The 21,165-nt window shown below is 38.2% G+C and overlaps 2 protein-coding genes across 2 annotated transcripts; both read right to left on the bottom strand.

The window, feature by feature from the left end:
* Window positions 1-8,668: 8,668 nt before the first annotated feature.
* On the bottom strand, window positions 8,669-8,989 carry LOC111878083 (uncharacterized). Its single transcript, XM_023874601.1, has one exon. The coding sequence runs from the start codon at window positions 8,987-8,989 to the stop codon at window positions 8,669-8,671; it is 321 nt and encodes a 106-aa protein (XP_023730369.1).
* A 3,221-nt stretch (window positions 8,990-12,210) lies between these two features.
* On the bottom strand, window positions 12,211-12,934 carry LOC128134094 (uncharacterized). Its single transcript, XM_052771506.1, has 2 exons — window positions 12,666-12,934; window positions 12,211-12,553 (listed from the first exon to the last, which is right to left on the bottom strand). Exons 1-2 carry the CDS (start codon window positions 12,932-12,934, stop codon window positions 12,211-12,213), a joined length of 612 nt encoding a protein of 203 aa, XP_052627466.1.
* Between the last annotated feature and the right edge of the window lie 8,231 nt (window positions 12,935-21,165).

The raw sequence follows: 21,165 nt of genomic DNA, 5'->3' as shown, positions 1-21,165 counted from the left end.
TCTGCCTACTTGATTCTTGTTATTCGTTTTGCTATTGATTTAAACTTTTTCAATCAATTCATAATTACACTTAATCTTGTAAGCATAATCATATTTACTAAACCTTTAGTAAATCATGACGAATATCATTGTTACTCTTATGGTGGATTTGATTAACACACAACTTTGTGTGCTCGATCTCCTAGTACTTCACTTGACACTTTGTCAATGAATTAGTCTAATTTCCAAAATATGAAATTTCTCATTCATCGTGCAACCAAGTTGCATGATTCCAAGTTTCTGTCCAATTGAAACTTGGGCGATGAGAAACTCTCCCTATTTGGTAAATTCTCGACTTTCCATAAATAACATAATAAGAACCAAATCCATTATTGCTAATATTCAAACATTAAATTTTCATATACGCCATTGCAAGGATAAATAATATAAAATCAAAATTTATTTATTGCGGAAAAATTTGTCCTTAAAATGCAATTCATTGAAAAACTATGCTAAAACATCTTTCTTAGCAATCTAATTCTAACTCTAAGTAGTAGCTCAAGAATCTAATCTTCAAGAAATACGATCGAAATCCATTCCTTCACGGCTAGATTCTGCTCACTTCTTCCCTTAAGCTTCCTTTCTTTTCTTCGATTCTACAAAACATCAATTGTAATCTTATCACATTATGTATTAAGAATCTAGAATAGAAGCTTAAAAGAGTTAGTTAGTGGATTTTACCTATATTAGAGCCATACGTTTCGACTCTCCCATCTCTTAGATCTCTTAGGTAAATGGGGCAGCTTCGTCTCCAATGCCCTTTCTCTTGGCAATAAAAGCAAATTGACTCTTTTGGAACATGACATGGAACTACTTCAGACATTGCCTTTCTCTTATGATCAAACTTTTCGATCATAGCATGCCTTTCATTGCCATTGTCTATATCCATAGAGGTCTTGAAGGCAGATTCACCAATCAACTTTGTTTTTTTATTGCGCCAAACCATTGCTGATTCAGCAGCAATAAGCATATATGTGCGATCTATAAGGGTCACGTCGTGATTCATCATATAGTACTCTCTTACGAACTCACTATATGAGTTAGGAAGTGACTGAAGAACCCAATCAACAACCATTTCCTCACAGACAACGGATCCCAACATTCTTAACCTATCAATGTGCGACTTCATCCCTAGGACGTGTGCACACACCGACTTTCCTTCTTTATGTTTACTTGCCAAAAGGGCTTGAGTGATCTTGAAATTTTCAAGCCTTTGAATTTGTGGGTTAGGGAGAATAATTGGAGGAGGTGGAGGAAGTGAAACATGATTTCTTGTTCCTTGATCGAATCGTGGAATACCATCTTCATGTGGAATGCTTGTTCCACGGGATTTGGGAAGACCATAGTTGTCGAACTTTGACATCTACAAAACGAGAGAAAGCGAATTCAAGTTAGTTGATTGATTGAGTCCTTAGTAAATCACCCAAATGAGATGCTAAGGCTAGGACCCAACACATATTCTACAACTCGGGAGAGGGATGCCGTAACCCTAATTGCAGAATATTTGAAGGTAAGTGAATGACGATTCACTAATTTCCACCACGAAAAACGAAAAAGAATTTAAGTTTTAAATCTATGAAAACTCCTAGATCCTTTGAGATTCATTGAACATTCAATGGCATGTTTAAATCTCGATATGCCCCTCTTGTTTGTGACTGGGATGCCGAGGATCACAAAGCGGGTGTGAATAACCATGCAAACTTACATGGTGCCCTCACATGTTACAGTCACCTATTCGATGTGCCGGTAAACCACACACGCTCCACCGAACTATGACAAACATTGAGTCACCCTTTGCTACCTTTGCTTAGAACCATTTAGTGTGCCGGTAAACCACACAGGCTCCACTAACGTCTTCGCTAGGGCACAAAGTGTAATTTCATGGAATTGCATCAATTCACTTTTGCCTAAGTAACTAAGATTGGGAATTTTATGAAAACATTTAGTTACTTTAATAATTCATTATACTTATAATGGAAGGTCTCGTCCTATCCTACCCGTTCGGCTAACGACCCTCCACTAGTCAAGAGTGCGGTGGGTAAGAGTGGATATCCATTCCATCGCCATTTTATAGGCAATTTCCTTAAACACCCCTTATAGATCAGCTTCGTGAATGAGGCCTACTAACGGTAAGACTGACTTTTACTCATACATATATATAATGTTAGACTTTTAATGTTATATATAGTATAGGGTGTATTTTATACTTTCAAAATACTAGGTGATCTAATTTAACAATTATACTTTTAATTCAATTAAATTGTAAACCTAAACTTTTATGGATTTATTAAACCTCTTTTAATTATACACCTTAATTAATTAATAAAACCATAAGGGTGTGATTTGAACTTTTTCAAAACAATACTAGAGTTTTAGAATTTAACATTCCTAATTAAACTTTTAATCAACTTTTAAATTCCAAAACTTGAGGGCAAGTTTTGAAACATTTCAAACATTAGGGTTTAGAATTTAAATATACATCAAATTAAACAATTAATCAAAATTTAAATTCCAAAACTTGAGGGCAAGTTTTGAAACATTTCAAAACATTAGGGTTTTAACTATTTAAATTTCAAAACAACAAAACTTTTGGGTTCAAATTTAAACTATAAAACCTAAAGGGGAAAATATGAAACATTTCATAACAACAAGGATCAAATAACAAATAATCTAAATTAACAATTAATCACATAATTATCCATATTTGATTTATTTAATGATTTCTTGCAAAACAATTTATCAATTTAGTCAAAATAATTAATCAATTATCACATAAGGAAACGATTATCTTATTAATTGATAAATATCTTCAATTAGATCAAGAATATAGTCAAAAATATCATAAAGTCGGATTTATATTGATCTAATATGATAAGGTAACTATCCCAAAGCAAAAACAGCAAGAAATCCCGAGATATACTCCATTTGACGAGTTGACTCGTCGAGTCAAGCTTGGACTCGTTGAGTCTGCATGGACTCGGCGAGTTCAGCTATGGACTCGGCGAGTCCAGCCTCCAGAACATCAAAAATCGAATTTTTTGAACATGTCAAGCATCAATACAATAGAAACCAGTCTAGGCTTTGATACCACTGATGGGTTTTGGTCCTAAGAACATCCTATGTGCTCATACAAACCCTAATGCTCGGATTTAGGTTTCTCTATTGTACATGCAAGTTATCCAAGACTATAAACCCTAATTCTAGCATTCAAGTAATCATATTAACATGAGAATAGGTTTAAGATGTTACCTTGATTGTTATGTAGCAATAACAATCCCAAATCTCCTTGTATTGACTTTAGAAAGCTTAGAGTCACAAGTGTCACTCCTCTAATGGTTCACAAACACCATAAGCAAGAGGATGGAGGCTGCCCTAAAACGTGTGAAACCTTAGGAGAAGTCTTAGCCTCGTTTTTGGTCCTTAAGGGATCTATATATATAGTGCGGCAATTAGGGTTATCTAACATGGAAACCCTAATTTGGTTGCTTAAGCCCTAAGCAACCCATGGAGTCCTTTCCATAAGGCCTTGGACGATTTCATATGGGCTTCCCCCATAGAATTCGTCCACCTTATGATATAAGGCAATCCATGGCCCAAATTGCAATTATCTTATAATTACAATTCCAGTCCCTTGAGTTTAATTAATCTCTTTTAGTCACAAAACTAATTACCAATTAATTATTGACTAATATTAATTAAACAATATGATTTATCCTTTAATATATTATTCTCATAATATATTAATAAATCATATTTAATCCTTTCTCTCCATATTTCATCCTTTCAAGTTGCTTTGGTGAAGGCAACCCAAAAGGACCATGCACCATCGGGTCAAGTACATACCAAGATAGTTATGGACTTAGACACTAATCCAACAGTCTCCCACTTGGATAAGTCTAATAACTATTATGCGTATGGCTGGGCATGACTGCCCCTTCGGTCTTATTGACCGGTAACCTGGGGACTATCTCCCCTACTGTCACTAGCACATAGCATCATATCATACTAGCGCATATACATAACACATGTAGTAGCAACCCTAGATGAATATCACAGAGAGAATCATCTAATCATACAACTCCTACTAGTGGACCGACATTGTGGCCTTAGACCCACTGCTACTGGAAGGTAACTCACCTCGAAAAGTAGCTGCTGAAAGTCTGCTTGCTAAGCGCCTGACTGCTGAATCGGTAATCCTCCGACTATAAATCATAAACATAGATTAGCCACTCATAAACACCCTTAGGTCAGATGGCTTACCCACCCCTGGTCCAAGGTCAACTCCTTGGTCAAAGTCAACTTCCAGTTGACTGGACTCGCCGAGTCATGGCATCGACTCGCCGAGTCCTTCTCCCACTAACTCGGTCTTACTCTACAAGTCCCTCTTCCCACCCACAGAGTCACCCTTAACTCACTACTTAGGACGATAGAACCGGCTCGCGATCCGACTCGCTGAGTCCAAGAACAACTCGCCGAGTCCATACGAGCAGATCTCCTACTCGCTTCCAAATCCTCACCAGAGCATCCTTTATGAGGATTTGGGTTTCTGGGACTATTGCTACACATTAAATTGCTAATTCCGCGTGTAGATACGAAGGGTTGGACCTTCAACACCTAAACCCCTCTTACTCAGTAACAATTCATATGACTCGCCGAGTTTGAAGAACAACTCGTCGAGTTCCAGGAAATCTTCATAGGACTCGCCGTGTTGTTCATCCAACTCGCCGAGTCTAAGGCCATCTTCATAGAACTCGCCGAGTACCTTCGAACCATTTCCCATACAGACCAAATCTGAGGCATGTAACACTTCCAAACCATAGATCTATGTTCCTAGGGCATGCTTATCACGTAAAGTTGCAAAATTTATGTGCTGCATGGCCCTATAAGCTCCAAAAGGCCAATCCAATCTCTTTATGAGGTCATACAATCAATGGGGACCTCAATCACTTCAACCACCAAAACTTTATACTTCTAATACGTCCATAAGGTCTAGATCTGAAGTCCTTCCGGATCATAAAGCACAAACACATGGAGTTTGGTGTTTTAGGGCTTGAAAACCACCAATTAGGGACAGAAAGGGAATCTAATGAACTAGTAATCAAGGTAGGGAATTTTCTACCTGAATGGAAGCCTCTTGCAGGGTAGATGTCGGATCTACTTCTCCTCCTTGCACTCTTCCACCTCCTTCTTCTTCTCTTGAGCTTCAAACTTTCTTCACAAGGCCAAAATCACTCACAAGGATAAAAAGGGGCTAGGGTTTTGCTCTACAGCTCTTCTGGAAGTGTTAGGGACAAGGGAGGCCGAGTTAGAGTGCTTAAATAGGGTGTAAACACACAGGTTAGGGTTTTTTCCCAAACAGGGCCTACTCGCCGAGTCCGGGAACCGACTCACCGAGTCCGAGGCTCAGACCCCGCGTCTCATCCTGCTCCTACTCGGCGAGTTGGTCCTTCAACTCGCTGAGTCCAAGGCAAAATGCATTAGTTTAAGAATTATTAATTACAAGGAATACGTACGAGGAACCAGGTGCTACATCCCAATTTGCTTCCAAGGGCTCTCACTCACGATTTAGGGTTTCTGGATCTCAAGAGGGAAGTAAAGAGGCTGGGGAAGGGATGTAATGTTCTTTACACAGGGCACAACCCCCGGGATTAGGGTTTTTTTCTCGTCCAGACCAGACTCACCGAGTCCACTAGTTGACTCGCTGAGTCGGTCACTTACTCTATGCCTCGGATCTCGCTCCAACTCGTAGAGTTCCTCCCTGGACTCGACGAGTTGACTCATGACTTAGAGCTTTTCCTTTCTTTTCTTGGTCTTTCTGATTCCGGGTGTTACACCAGGAAAATGCATACCCAATGCTGGGAAGTTCCCCGAACTCCCAACTCACACAATCCTCAATCCAGACAGCCACCAGGGCCGCCTTCATCCCCGACGGGGATACAAAATCATCCTAGTTTCACAACTACTTCTGATCCTGAATACCTGAATGATTCTCCCTTACTTTAATTCGGCTAAGTTCTCACAACACATGAGAATTGAAGAATTCCTAATCCTTCTTACCCTCTAATGATCGATCTGCTGACAAGCGACAGTTACTAATGTTAGTGCTGCATCACTAACCATCCCAAAAGACCGCACCTGCAGACCAACTGAACACTTTCCGAATCCCAGCAACACTAATAACCCCAAATGCTTAAAATGATATCACGCTTAAATATTGAAGTCCAAAGGATAGATGCTCGAACCAAAACCTCAACAACATACTACTTCCCTCGGCACCCCCAAATGCCAATCCAAGCACAAATGCTAAAACCATTGAATCCTGGCCATAAACCTTCCACACAATTCCCCTGACTACAACCAAGATAACACTGAACACTCCAAACCCGATATAAGAGAAACAAACCTTCACTAAAAATGCGGAACATTAAGCTTAAAAATGTTGAAAACCCTAAAATAATCATGGCCTTGGGCCTGACTGGTCCCCACGTTGTGGCCACGATTTTCACCCAAAACCACCTCAACTTCAAACAACGATAACTACTTTGTTTCAACGCTGTTTTCGACGATCTTTATATCCACAGAAAGGTATTGACGAATCCCACAATACATGTAACATGTACCACGACATCTCGTTGGATACGTTCATTACCATCTAGATTTTTTCTGGATTCACGACCTCTCTCCGGCTAGATCCAAAGCCATCCGATTTGAACTTCCACCACCATAATTTCTCCAATCTCTTCCTTTGTTTCGATTACTGTTCTTCAAAGAGGCATCTCCATCGACTAAGAAAACAAAGCCACCCGCTCCACTGTTTTTTTTTCAATCTGCCAAACAAACTGAATCCAATGCCACCTGCTTTGACAGATCCTTCCCGCCCACTTTTCACGCACCTACGTCGGTATCCCCTTATTACAAACAATCCGATTAAGAGCTATGCAATCCCGTTGACTTTTCTTCCTTTTGGTTTCAACCAATCAAAGTCTTTTTTCTCTTTTTTGACAACCTCGACCTAATCAAACTTGTTCCGAGAGCACTTTTCCACTGAACAACAAGACAAGGTCACGACCACCTTTACCGTCTTCTGACACCCGCAAAACGAACCGAATCTAAGTCACCCGCTTTGACGTCTTCCCGTCTGTTTATTATGCGCCTTCGGTTAGTCTCTCTCTACCTTAGAACAAGCCTGATCAAGATAAATCGGGGCTGTTGTTGAGATGCTTCAACTCGCGTTCAAAAACAATCCACACCCTCTTAAACCGAACTCAGTTCCCGCTGCGTCTGCCCCACTACAAATTTCTACACTTTTCTTGAAACCGACCCTCTTCAACCTTCACGCTCTAATACCAAGTGTCTTGTTAGGATCACTAGTAGTGCAACCATGCTCAACATAGAAGAACAATGAGGTTCCATTTTCTCAAACCAGTTGATGATAGAAATGATTAGCCACTACCTTATATGCACGCATCTAATTTTTCTTTTTACCAATGTGAGATTAGATTTGCACCCCGACAATCCTCCCTTCAAACTAAAGTTTTGCTCTTGGCCTCCCATCAACGATTGTTCATCAGATCCAATCATTTTTCATACCGTCGATACTCTCGGGACATGCTCACCTAACCTGTGCCATCAAAAAGACTTTCGATACAAGGATTTAGTATCAACTTTGTTAGACTGGGAATTACCGGATGACCACATCTTACAGGCTATGACCGTAACTCTGATACCACTTGTACTTGTAATGTATTAAACTCGTAATGCCTTGATGCCCAAGACCAAACAAAATACTTTATTGCTATAAATCTCTATCTAAACTAACGAATACATGTCCTTATTTATACTAATGAAAACTCAAAACAGTAATCTAAACCAATACGTAATACTTGTTAAACAAACACACAACTTCCTAATCTAAATCAAATACTTAAAATAAAAATCAAATACTTAAAATAAAAAGGTTTTTTTTCCAACATACCTTTGCACTCATACAACTTCCTAATCTAAATCAAATACTTAAAATAAAAATGTTTTTTTTTTCCAACATACCATTGCACTCATAAATCCGATTAACCATCACAATCATCTTTACTTCACAATTAGATTTTGGTTTATCATTTTAATTTTCAAGACATATTTGCCGATTTAGATTTTGGTTTATCATTTTAATTTTCAAGACATATTTGCTGATCTTTGTTTAATGTTAGTGTTTTAGATTTAATTTTGGCTTTCCTAAACATGTTGGTAGCCGGAAACAACCTTGATAACGGTGGTAAAACATAAAGGTTAATTGTAATTTTAAAAAGGAAATGATCAACTCACCAGAAAAAGAAATTTACTACGTTCAAGTAATTAAGTTTAAAACTACTATCTGTAAATACTTTTTACAAATACCACACCATGGTACAAAATTCCTACTTTTTGGGCAATTTTTAGAAATTGGTAAATAGGGTTATCTGAATTGGCAATCACTTACCAAATAAAAGACTCGTTGAGATTCAAAATATATCGCCATTCAACAAAGATTGAGATTCAAAATATTGCATGTATAATGAATGTATTACAAACACAGAGGAATCGCTACAAATACTCCATTATGGTAGTACTGATTTTTATCTTCTATATTTTTTTTCTAAAATCTAACAGTATTGGGGCCAAAACAGTTCATATCCATAACCTTCTTCATTCGTTCTGCTTTTGTTTTCTTCGAACTGTATTTACCAGCCGCTTCTGCCGCCGACAATGAAGAAGACGACTCCGCACCAACAAAGAGGGATCTGATAGACCCATCAGAAATCGATTTATTATAAGAAGAAACAATCTTCGTTTTCGCATGATGGTGAAGTGCCTTGAGAGGGCCATTCCATCTTGCTACACCTTGATCTTTAAGCGCCTCAACTGTACCGATGCTTGCCACCACCAACCAAGCTTTTATCGCAGCCCCACTGCTCATCTTCGATTCTTCTAAGATTCTTCTGGTATTGTAAGTTTTTTTAATAGAAAATCAGATTGGATTTTGAAGGTGATTTGGTAGCTTGTTGATTTGGGGGTTGGAGGTATGCGGTATAAATATGGGAGCTGTTCTTCTGTTCGACGAAATGCCAGAAACAGGATGCGGGTAAATCAATGGAAGCCGCTGGTTTTAAGTTGTACCAGCACAAGGGAAGCGGATTAAAGGCTCGCTTTCCGCGTGTTAATGTAAGAAGGTTTTAGGCACAAGTATTAATAAAAAAATAGTAAAAAATAAAAAACTTATTTGCAAAACTCTACTGTATATCTTCGTAAAATCTAAGCTTGTTATTTATTAATGATTTAATATAATAAAATATCTTTTCTTTCAAATTCTTTTATTTCTTTGTTTAAAAAAAGTAAAACCAATTGATTTAATATATTCTATAGTAAATATATCCGACATATATATATATATATATATATATATATATATATATATATATATATATATATATATATATATATATATATATATATATATATATATATATATATATATATATATATATATATAGGTACATTCGTTAAGATTAAAAATAAAATAGAGATTTTGAGAGTAAACATCAGCCACATATTTTACATCTACTGCTCTAACCTTTCGGCGTACCGGCACGACAACCCTGGTATAATCATAAATGATTAGAGCATTGAGTGTGGGCAACAAGGTGCAACACCAAGTTGTGTCACCTCACATGCCACCTAAGCTAATGGTGTTATGACACCAAGTGGAGAAATGGGCAACAAGATGAAACACCAACTTTTTGAAAATAAATATTTTTATTTATTTATTTATTTTTTACTATTTCGTTTTTGGGTAAATTACTCCAATCGTCCCTCGTGCATATGCCAAAAAGCACGTTCAGTCCCTATTTTTAAAAATTAACGCGGACCATCCCTGAGTGTGTTTTTTCTTGCACGGTTAGTCCCTCCGCCTATAAAAAGACCATTTTACCCTTATTTATTTATTTTTTGATTTATTTTCAATTTATTTGTTATTTATTATAAAAATAATTATTTATTGCCTTTTAAAAAAAGAAATAGACCCTAAACCTAAACACTTTCATAACCCGTCTCTTCCCCTATATTCTTCTTCATTCCATCTCATCTCCACCATCTACCATCACCACCGACACCGATCTTCGTCCCTTGAAGAAGAAGAAACCAGAAAAAAATTCAATTGTTTGAAACCAGAAATCCTGCAACTTAACAAATCTACAACTTGAAACCAGAAACGATGAAGATGAGAGGGTTAATCTGCAACTTTCTACTAGGTTTTACCCGTTTAGGTCACAAGGGTTAGAGAGGAACGACTTATATACTGATATTTTGTTTCGATTTGGGACCCATATCGCCAGAGAAGAAAGGCGAGATGATCTAAAATGGGGACAAAAGAAGCTTATCGGAGAAGAAGAAAAGGGAGAGGGCAACCACATATGAGCGGAAAACCGCCACCACTGGAACAAACTAAACCTCATTCTCATCCATGGCTACGGAGGTAACTCAAGTGGTAATTCATATTGCACGTATCTCTATTGACACACGATTTCACTATACCAGATCTGGTGTTTTTCACCAAATCATACTTGATAAGGACAGAGCTTACAGAGGTGTTTTAGGTGAAGTGTGTGTTTGTTTGTGTGTGTAATAGAATGAAGAAATTAAGGGTTAATGGAATTTTGGTGTATATAATTAGTTACAGAGGTTTGTGGTGTACTGGATGGCGGAGATGGAGGAGAAGATGGTGGAGAAAGTGGTGATTTCTAGCAGTGGAATTGGGTATACGAGAGAGCATAAATCTGAGTATCTGGAGAAGATTGGGCGGAATGTGGTGGAGATTTTTGTTTTGGAAAAATCAAGAGAAGGAGGAGGAAGAAGGTCGATGGTGGATGTGTTAAATCAATAATCGTCGGTGGTGATGTTATTTCCGACATGAACATAGGAAGGAAAATGAGGTGGTAGTCCATGGCGGCGATCAAGCGGGTTTCTGGTGGTCGTTGTATCTCCGGTGGCCGGATTTTAGTTTCAAAGGGAGGCGAGGGACGGTGAACAGAGGGATCGGAGAGTTTGGGTATTTCTTGGTAAATAGGATGGGGGTGATAGGTAAATGTTTAGAAATTATTAATAAATGTAAAAATATACGATCATAGTTTATTTTTTGTTTTTCTTATTAATACAAAATAAAAAAACAAGGGCAATATAGTCATTTTATGTGACGCAAAGGATGAATCGTGCAAATTTAAACTAACGGGGGATTAACCGTGCAAGTTTAAGCCAAACGAGGGACGGTCCGAGTTAATTTTTGAAAATAGGGACTGAACGTGCTTTTCGGCATATGCACGAGGGACGATTGGTGTAATTTACCCTTCGTTTTTTTTTTATACTTTTTTTTTCCATTTTATAATTTATTTTTTATTTATTTCGATTTTTTTAAATTGATACAAATATTTTTTAAATATAAATAATAAATAAAACATAATGTTTAAAAATTATAAAACAAATTAAAATTTTTAAAGATTAAAATTAACATAAAGGCTAAATTACACATAATATCCAAAAAAAAAAAATAAAAAAAAATAACATCCAAATTCAAAAAAAAAAAAAGACAACGCTATTCGTTATCGTTATTGTTACCATAGAAGATATAATCCGTCAAATCCTCTCGAAGTTGTCTGTGTTTATTTGCGTCCTGAATGTCAACAACGCGATGCAAATAATCTGTTGTTCCTGGTTGAAACTGAACGTGTCTGGGCTCTGTTGGGATATAGTGTGTAATATTTCTCCCTTTATCTTCTACTACCATGTTATGCATTATGATACATGCATACATGATATATCGTAAAGTTTCTAAATCCAATGGTCGTGCTGCATGTTCGACTATATGCCACTTCGCCTTCAGCACTCCAAAAGCACGTTCCACATCCTTACATGCTCCTTCTTGTCATCTCTTAAAAAATTTGTCTCGTTCTTCAACCGGGTGGCGGAATGCCTTCACGAATGTGGAATACTGAGGATAAAAAGATCGTCGAATATTGGCGACTGATCAAGAACGTTGACGTCGTTGTTGGAACTCACAACCCCAAAAAATGCATGCCAAATCCATAAATCTTGAGAAGCGACAACCTCTAACACCAATGAAGGTGATCCGTGATGACCACTTGCGTATTACCCTTTCCATGCTACCGGACAATTTTTCCATTTCCAGTGTGTGCAATCAATGCTTCCAATCATTCCGGGAAACCCATGACGTTCTTCATGCGCCGCATACAATTCTTGCAAATCATGCAACGAAGGTTTCCGCAAATACACGTCTCCAAAAGTTTCAACAACACCCCTTGACAATGTATACAAACTCTCTCTTGCGGTTCTTTCGGACATTCTCATATAGTCGTCCATGGTGTCGGGTGACTCCCCCATAGCCATCAAACGAATGGCCGCAGCACATTTCTGCAACGTTGTAAACCCCCGTCTACCTCTAGCATCATATCTTAATTGAAAAAATTCGTACCTAAACATAAATTAACTACAGTTTAAAAATATATTGCATATGTTGTAAAATTAAAGAAACATGTAGTACATTTTTATTTATTTGGTATAAAAATATAGTAAACAAATGATACCGGCTTTCCAAGGCGTTGGCGATTCGTAAGAACATATCCTTACTCAAACGAAATCTTCTTTTGAAGTCCTTCGCCCCGTATACACAATTATCCGCAAAGTAATCGCGATATAGATGTTCGTGTCCTTCCTCGCGATTTCTGTTTAACATCGCACGTCTTGTTAGTAGCGGGGCTGGATCTGGTTGTAGCAAGTCGGTAGTGTAATAATGATACATCATCCTAAAGAAAATATCGTCATCTGAATCATCGGACGAGTCGAAAGGATCCATATTTTTTTTTGAAGATAATTGAAAGTATGTAGAGAGGATAAGAGAAAGTGTGTGAAAATTTTAATAAAATGAGAGTATTTATAGGATAAAATGTTTTTTTTTTAATAATTAACTTTTTTTTTCAAACCGTTGCAACTCAAACGGTCATTTTCTTCGTTTCTTCCCGTCGCCACCCCAACGAGAATCACCTCGACGAGATGCAACGAGCAGGGGGGCGGTGTTCCCCGTGTCATAACGGCGTTGAGGGGTGCCACCTCACCCCCCGTTGCTTCTCGTTGGACCCGTACCGCGTCGTCTTATACAATGTCGCCCATTCCTTTCTCCTCGTCACCATCCCCACCACCATAACCGTCACCGCCACCACCACCACCATTACCACCGCCTCTGATACTAGTCGACCCCACCATTGTCACCTCTGTTACTTATATCACCACTACCTCTTCTGTCATCAACTGTCATAATTATTTATGATTACTCAATCTGTGAACAAAGATATATGTATAATCATTTATGATTAGACATATATGTATAAACATGTATAATCATATATGATTATACCTCTCTGCCATATAATCCTTTATGATTAGGCATACATCGTTGCTACCGGTATGTTGTAACATTAGAGCGGCAAATTAGAAATATGTGGCTGAGGTTGAATCTCAAGATCTTTACTTTTTTTTTAATCTAAAGTGAATTGTCCCATATATATATATATATATATATATATATATATATATATATATATATTGTACATCTATCGTATGCTATGAGAATTACTAAGAGAATAAGTTGTTTAGCAATGCGAAAACGCTCAACCTTACAAGTAGGGCTGCAAACGAGCCGAGCCGAGCTCGAGCCTGACCAGGCTCGGGCTCGACTCGTTTAACTATTTATAGGCTCGAGCTCGAACTCATCTCGTTCGAGCCTTATGGTACAAATCTCGAGATCGGCTCGTTAAGAATTGTATGGGCTCGGGCTCGGTTTGGGCTCGGCTCGTATACGATATACTCTAATTTCCTAAAATGGTATTTATTAAATTATTATTTATTTTAATATATAAAAATAAGAATAATTTTTTTATTATATGTAGGCTTGTTTAGGCTCGTGAGCCTAATCGAGCCAAGTAACAGAGGCTCGAGCTCGAGCTCGTTTAATAAACAAGCCTAATATTAAGCTCGAGCTCGGCTGGGACTCGTTTAAAATCGATCTCGAGTCGAGCTTTTAACGATTCGATCTCGAGTAGTTTGACTCATTTGCACCCCTACTTACAAGAATATCGTCATTTTCATGCATTCTCGTTAATTTTTTTTTTTTGGTTCTCACACATCGTTTTTCACTCATTTTCATTGTGACAGAATACGACCCAATAAAATCTTCTAACAACATTCTGACAGAAATGAGAATAATAATAATAAGTGTATAATAACCTTATAGACGATTTAATTAATGAGGATGTGTGTTAATGACAATAGTTATGTAAGATTGAACGTATTTATATTACCAAACAACATATTTTATTTATCATTCTCATAGCATATGATAGATGTACAATAATTAGTTAGAATACTTGAACCTAGATCTCTCTTTCTCTCTCTCTCATATATATATATATATATATATATATATATATATATATATATATATATATATATATATAGAGAGAGAGAGAGAGAGAGAGAGGAAGGATCATTCGAGAACTCAAAGTTTCCTGAGAACTCGAGAACCAAACCAGGGCCGTTAGATCAAAATAATAAAAGGTTAGGATCATTTGTGGCATTTTTGTAAATACATGGTAAAAAAAACAACACGGGGGCATGATAACTAAATGATTCAGGGGCAGTTTAGAGATGAATTACCTGTGCGTCTCTCTCTCTCTCTCTCTCTCTCTCTCTCTCTATATATATATATATATATATATATATATATATATATATATATATATATATATATATCATCCAACCTCCTACCGTCACATCGCCTCTAAAGATGGCCCATTCGCTCATCTTCTTCTTCATCGTCGTTGTCTTTGGTCGTCGGAGACGATGTCTTCATCCGTCATGACTCCAATCGTTGAACATGGAGGAGCATCACTTCGGTAAATCATATGTGTCGTAGGAAGAAGACGATTACAAGTTCACTCTCTTCAAAACTAACCTCCGCCACACAAATCGTCATCAAAAGCTTGATTTGTCGGCTTATACATGGCGTCACTGGATTCTCCGACATGACTCCATCGGAATTTCGAAAGCATCTCGGATTGAGATCTCGATTTCATCTCATGTTTAGGTGTTGAAGATTTTTTGATGCAAATTCATCGCAAGGTAACGTTTATAGCCTTCAACTCCTCAATCTCTTTGATGAATCGTTGGTTCATGAGCGATAACAATTGTTTAGTTGCTTTGCAGGAGTGGCAACCTAGAGTTTCAACTCGATTGCTTTTTAGGTGCATTTCCAGATCTGAACGACCTTCTTTTCAAACCCTAGCTCGTAGTGTAGCTCTTTTGTTGATTAACGTATAGTTTTGATTCAGATCTTGGAATTGGTTGACATTTCTTGAATTTGTAGTTAATTGGTTGTTATGTCGTATATGTTCTTTGCGATTGGTTAAATTGGTGAACTTGTTCTACATGTTACCTAGCATTGAATGGAAATTGAGTAGCTTTTTAAGCCTGTTTTCTTTTCATAGCTCAGACTTGTTTAGTTGCTCTATTTACTAGATCTAATTGACCAATTGTGACTGGAAATGCGTAGATTCCTTTTTTCTTTTTTCGGTAGTGTGATATGTATTGGAGAAGCAAGTATTTAAATTTCATCTTGTTGACGTGATGATATTGTGTTATTTCTAACACTAATGAAATTGGATTCAAACAGTGGCCCCTTTGGGATGATTAAATTCAAATTTCAAGTCAATGTATGTAGGAATGATGTTATTCACATTTCACAGTTTTGGTTGTGTTTTATGTTTCATTTCCCGTAGCTTCATTGAGAGTTTGTTTTTGGGATAATGTAGAGAATTTAGAGCTGTAACATTTATATTAGTCAAGAATGGGGAAGTCTCCTGGAAAGTGGATCAAGACTGTGTTTTTTGGGAATAAGTAATCAAAATTTAATCTCTCAAAAGTAAGAAAAATGTTACTTTTTGTACATCACTTGTCTGTTCTCTTAGTATGTGATCCTGATGTCATCTAATTTTTGCAGGATGCTACTTCAGAAATAACAGTATCCATCACTGGTAAAACACCATCAAACATTTTTGGTGTTGATTCAATGATCATCTCAAGTCCAGTGCGCCTCGTAATTGATTCAAGTGATCATACAGAACTTGAAAAGACCTCAAGTGCTAACTTAATAACCAATTCAACTGAAAATGATAATGCAAATGATTATACAAAACTTTTATAATTGATTGTTGCAATCAATATAAATATAAGTTCTAAACACAAATATTTTATTTAAAAGTGGTTTTTTTATTACATATAACTAATAATAAAATCTAATAATTATTTTCATGTAAGAAAAGTATTCGCCAAAAGATCTATATATCGTCACTGCTTTGTGCGGGCACACATCTAGTGTGTGTGTATGTGTATATATATATATATATATATATATATATATATATATATATATACATACATACTAGATGTGTGCAATTTTAAAAATTTATAAGACGTTAATATATAAACTTTGTAAGAATATGAATGAAATATTCCTTAAAGATAATACAGTTTGAATGAATTTCAAATCCTATATAACCCTGTGAACATCAATTTCACCATATTAGGTTTGCAATAGTTGAGCATGAATGAAGTAAATACACATTGAGTAATCTGTCTCACATCTAATATAGTTAGTGTGACGTCCCAATTTTCACAATCATTTTTTTTTAAAATTAAGTAAAATCATTGTTTCCAGGAAAAGCCAAGTCAAAAACTAAAAGTATCAAAATACAATCATCCCAAAAAATCAGAGTGTCATAAAATGTGAAATCACAAAAACTGTTGATGAATATACAATCAAGCATTCGTATTCTCACGATCATCAGAAGTACCCAAAACACATTTAAATCCACAATTGTAAGCGCGAAGCTTAGTGAGTTCCCCAAAATATTACATACAACACCGCATAATAAACAACTATGGGTTATCAACAAGCCTGTGAGTATCTACAGTCCTATGGGCTCTAAGCAGCCATATGGGTTATCAACAACTCTTTGGAATATCAGTAGTTCTGGAGTTATCAACAACTCAATAAACACACATAACAACATTAAAAAAATAAGACTCAACTAATCTAGCATGCATCCTACTATGACATATGTAATATAGTAAGAAAACTCACCTCGCAGATAGTAGCTCAACACAAAAGCTCTCAAATAGTGAAGACCAATCCTAAGAATCACCTAACCAACAATATACATTTTCCTTCTCAATCTACACTCAAAAAGAGGTTGACCAAAAGTCAATGGTCAAAGTCAGAACCTAGCTGACCCCCACGTCGTGGACACCCTTTGGCCACACCATGGTAGCATTCAGCCAAACCCGTCGCAAAGGTTGTTCATCGCTACGTCCTGGTGATCAATCCGCCACATCGTGGAAACTGCTCTAGACAACTTAATGCATTAAGCTTTTAATCCTTCCAACTATAAACTCAAACTTTTTAGAAGGCTTTCTCCTCTCCAAAACAACATAAAAATCATTGATTTTTAGACATGCATGTCTTGAGCACAAGTTAGGTCCAAATGGAGTAAAATGAGATCAAGATATCATGCTTGAATCCAAAACTCAACAACTCTCTAGATCTAGGACTATAAACCACAAAGGAACCTCAAGGACCCATAAAGTTGCCAACTTTATGGAGTCCATGAACTCAAACCACCCCAAACATGGAAGAAAGTGGATGAAAGCCTAGATCTAGAATGCTTGACATATAAAGGCAAGGACTTGAGGACTTACAAGAGTCCTAAAACAACTCAAGATGATGAGGGGGAGGTTTTCTTGTAGAACCAATGCACCAAGAACACCTTCTTATTCTTTAAGACAAAAAGCTCACAAGGTCAAAAATGGAGATTAAGGTTTCTTCAAGGCTGATGGGAGGTGATGGAGGCTGAGGATGTGAAAACCCTACCCATCACATTCCTTAAATAAGGCACAAAACTCGTAAAATTAGGGTTTTCACTCTTGCGGCCACCACATCGTGGCCACACATTTGCCACGTCGTGGTCCGCAAGGATGATGTGTGTTTCATAAGGCCATGACCACGTCGTGGTATATCCTCCACCACGTCGTGTTCATCATAAAAACCCAAATTTTACTTCTTTATTTTGTAAAACATAAATGAATCATTTACCAGGAAAGATGTTACAATTCTCCCCCACTTGAATTAGATTCCGCCCTCGAAATCCTCGGCTAAAAATAGATCTGGGTAGTGCTCACGCATCTCCACCTTGGGCTCCCAAGTCCACTCTAAGCCCTTTTGGTGCTTCCACTACATATTGAATAAGAGCACCACCTTGTTGCGCAAGGCCTTCATCTTCCTATCAAGAATCGCCACTGGTTGCTCAATATAATTCAGACGATCATCAACCTGAATATGATCCAAAGGGACAATAGTGGACTTGTAGTTCATACATTTCCTCAATTAAAAACATGGAAAACGCTATGGATCTGACCAAGCTCCTCTGGTAGATCCAACCGGTAGGCCACTTTGCCCATTTTAGCCATAACTCGGAATGAACCGATAAACCTGGGGCCTAGCTTTCCTTACTTCCTGAAACGAATGATACCCTTCCAAGGGGATAATTTCAGAAGTACCAAATCCCTGACCTGAAACTCCAACTCTGAACGGCGTTGGTCTGCATAGCTCTTCTACCGATTTTGTGCCATCAACAATCTCTGTCTAACTTGTTGAATAAGATCAGTCGTCTTGAGCACCACCTCCGTGCTCCCCATGACTCTCTGCCAAAGGAAGGTAGGAGTCCTAGCTCCCACCAAAATCAATGATGCAAGCTCTCAACATATCCTCAAGAGTCTGAATAGTCCTTTCATTCTGGCCATCTGTCTGCATATGGTATGTCATATTGAAATAAGTCTGGTTCCCAACTCCTCGTGGAACCTCTTCCAAAACCTAGAAGTAAACCGAACGTCTCGATATGAGACTATAGAAGTAGGAACCCCGTGCTGAGCCACAACCTCTCAAATATAGATGTCAGCCAATTTCTCGGCCGACGAGCTCTCCTGAATATCAAGGAAATAGGCACTCTTGGTAAAATGATCCATAATAACCCAAATAGCATCAAGTTTCTTGACCATCCTCGGTAACTTGGTGATAAAGTCCATGGTAATCTACTCACATTTCCACATAAGGACCTCCAAAGGTTGTAACTTACTGTGTGGTCTTTGATGTTCATCCTTGACCTTCCGACAGGTTAGACACATCTTGTAACGACCCAATTTTCACGTCCAAAAATTTCGTTTTATAAACATTACTTTAGAAAACATTAATAATTAAAAACATTTTTTGATCAAACCATAACACAATGTAAACCATGTCTAAAAGCCAAATCATACAACCAATCAAAATATCAGAGTATAAATCCCAGAGAATCTCGTAAATACGGAAACCAGAGAGTGTGTGTGTGACATGCTGCTACCGCGCCGGCTCTTTTCCCCTAGCTGAGGAGGTACCTTAAACCAAAACTGAAAACCGTAAGCACGAAGCTTGGTGAGTTCCCCCCACTGTACCACATACCATACAAACACATAACATACATACTGCCAGGTTATTTTGGGGTGCCTGACTACCCGGTACGGCCATTCTGGGGTGCCGACTACCCATGCGGCCATTCTGGGGTGCCGTCCTACCCGTGTCAAGCCATTCTGGGGTGCTGACTACCCGTGTCAAGCCATTCTGGGGTGCTGAATACCCATCGGTCCTAACAACCGATCCTCGGGGACTAGTCCCCTCCTACTACCTCTATCGCATATAACATAACAAGCCAGCATGCAAACATATCATCACGTACTGTCAGACATTTCTGGGGTGTCTGAACTACCCTTCGGTCCTATCAACCGATCTCTACTTCTATCTCATATAACATATAATGCTAGCATATAACATATAATGCTAGCATATAACATATCAGGTAGTAGCAACATAGATGATATCACAAAGACAATCATCTAACATACGACTCCTACTGGTGGGCCGGCATTGTGGCCGTAGACCCACCGCTACTGGAAGGTAACTCACCTTGAAGTAGCTGCTGATCTGATCGGGAACTGACTGTCTATTGCTGCCGCTGCTGCTACGGAAATCCTCCGGCTGCAATTCCCACAACATACTCAATCAAACACTGCTAACTGTCCTTTGGGTAAAATGACCATTTTACCCCTGATCATGCCCTAAGTCAAGTCAGAGTCAACTTTCAGTTGACCCGACTCGCCGAGTTGACTTTCCAACTCACCGAGTCCCTCCCCAAACGATTGTCCTGAATCCCGTTTCTACTCGTCGAGTTAGGCGACGACTCGAGGAGTTCTCCTTCTAAACTGATATTCAAGTCCTTCATCCTACTCGCCGAGTTGTATGAACAACTCGTCGAGTTCATCTTCATCCGATGAACACTTATGCTAAGACTCGCCGAGTTGTATGAACAACTCGCCGAGTCTGTTCTTGATCTAAGGAGATTGCCTTGAACTCGCCGAGTCAGGGCATTGACTCGCCGAGTTCCTCCATAGATGAGTTCAGCTTCCGACTCACTGAGTCACACCCCGTGACTCACTGCTCACTCGACACTACGAAAAGGGGACAAACTCGGAGACTCGCGAACAGACTCGCCGAGTCGTTGCCATGCACCCACTAAATACACAGATTTGCTCGATTCCAGTCCATGCCATTCACACATCTGGACTCCTCGAACACGAATCACACGTAAAGTTTCCAACTTTACGTGTAGATATTCACCAATACGGATTTTAGGGTTTAAAATGTACTTAAAATGGTAGATCCAAGGTCTTCAAGCAATGAGGGTCCATAAAGGCTACATATCCGAGCCCTTAGAGCCCAAACATGCCTAGATCCGAAGTCCCTCAACACTATAAGCTCATTACACAAAGGTCAAGACTAGAAGAAGCCTTGAAATGGCTAACACAAGCTCTCAACAGGATAATAATGAAGGGACAGAGAGGGTTTCGAGTCCAATACCTCTAGAAGTTCTGAAATGGCACAAAGAT

Source organism: Lactuca sativa, chromosome 5, assembly GCF_002870075.4.
Source record: "Lactuca sativa cultivar Salinas chromosome 5, Lsat_Salinas_v11, whole genome shotgun sequence".
In the NCBI taxonomy this organism is placed as follows: Eukaryota; Viridiplantae; Streptophyta; class Magnoliopsida; order Asterales; family Asteraceae; genus Lactuca; species Lactuca sativa.
Note: the sequence above shows the minus strand (reverse complement) of the source record. Positions and strands in the feature narration are given on the sequence as shown.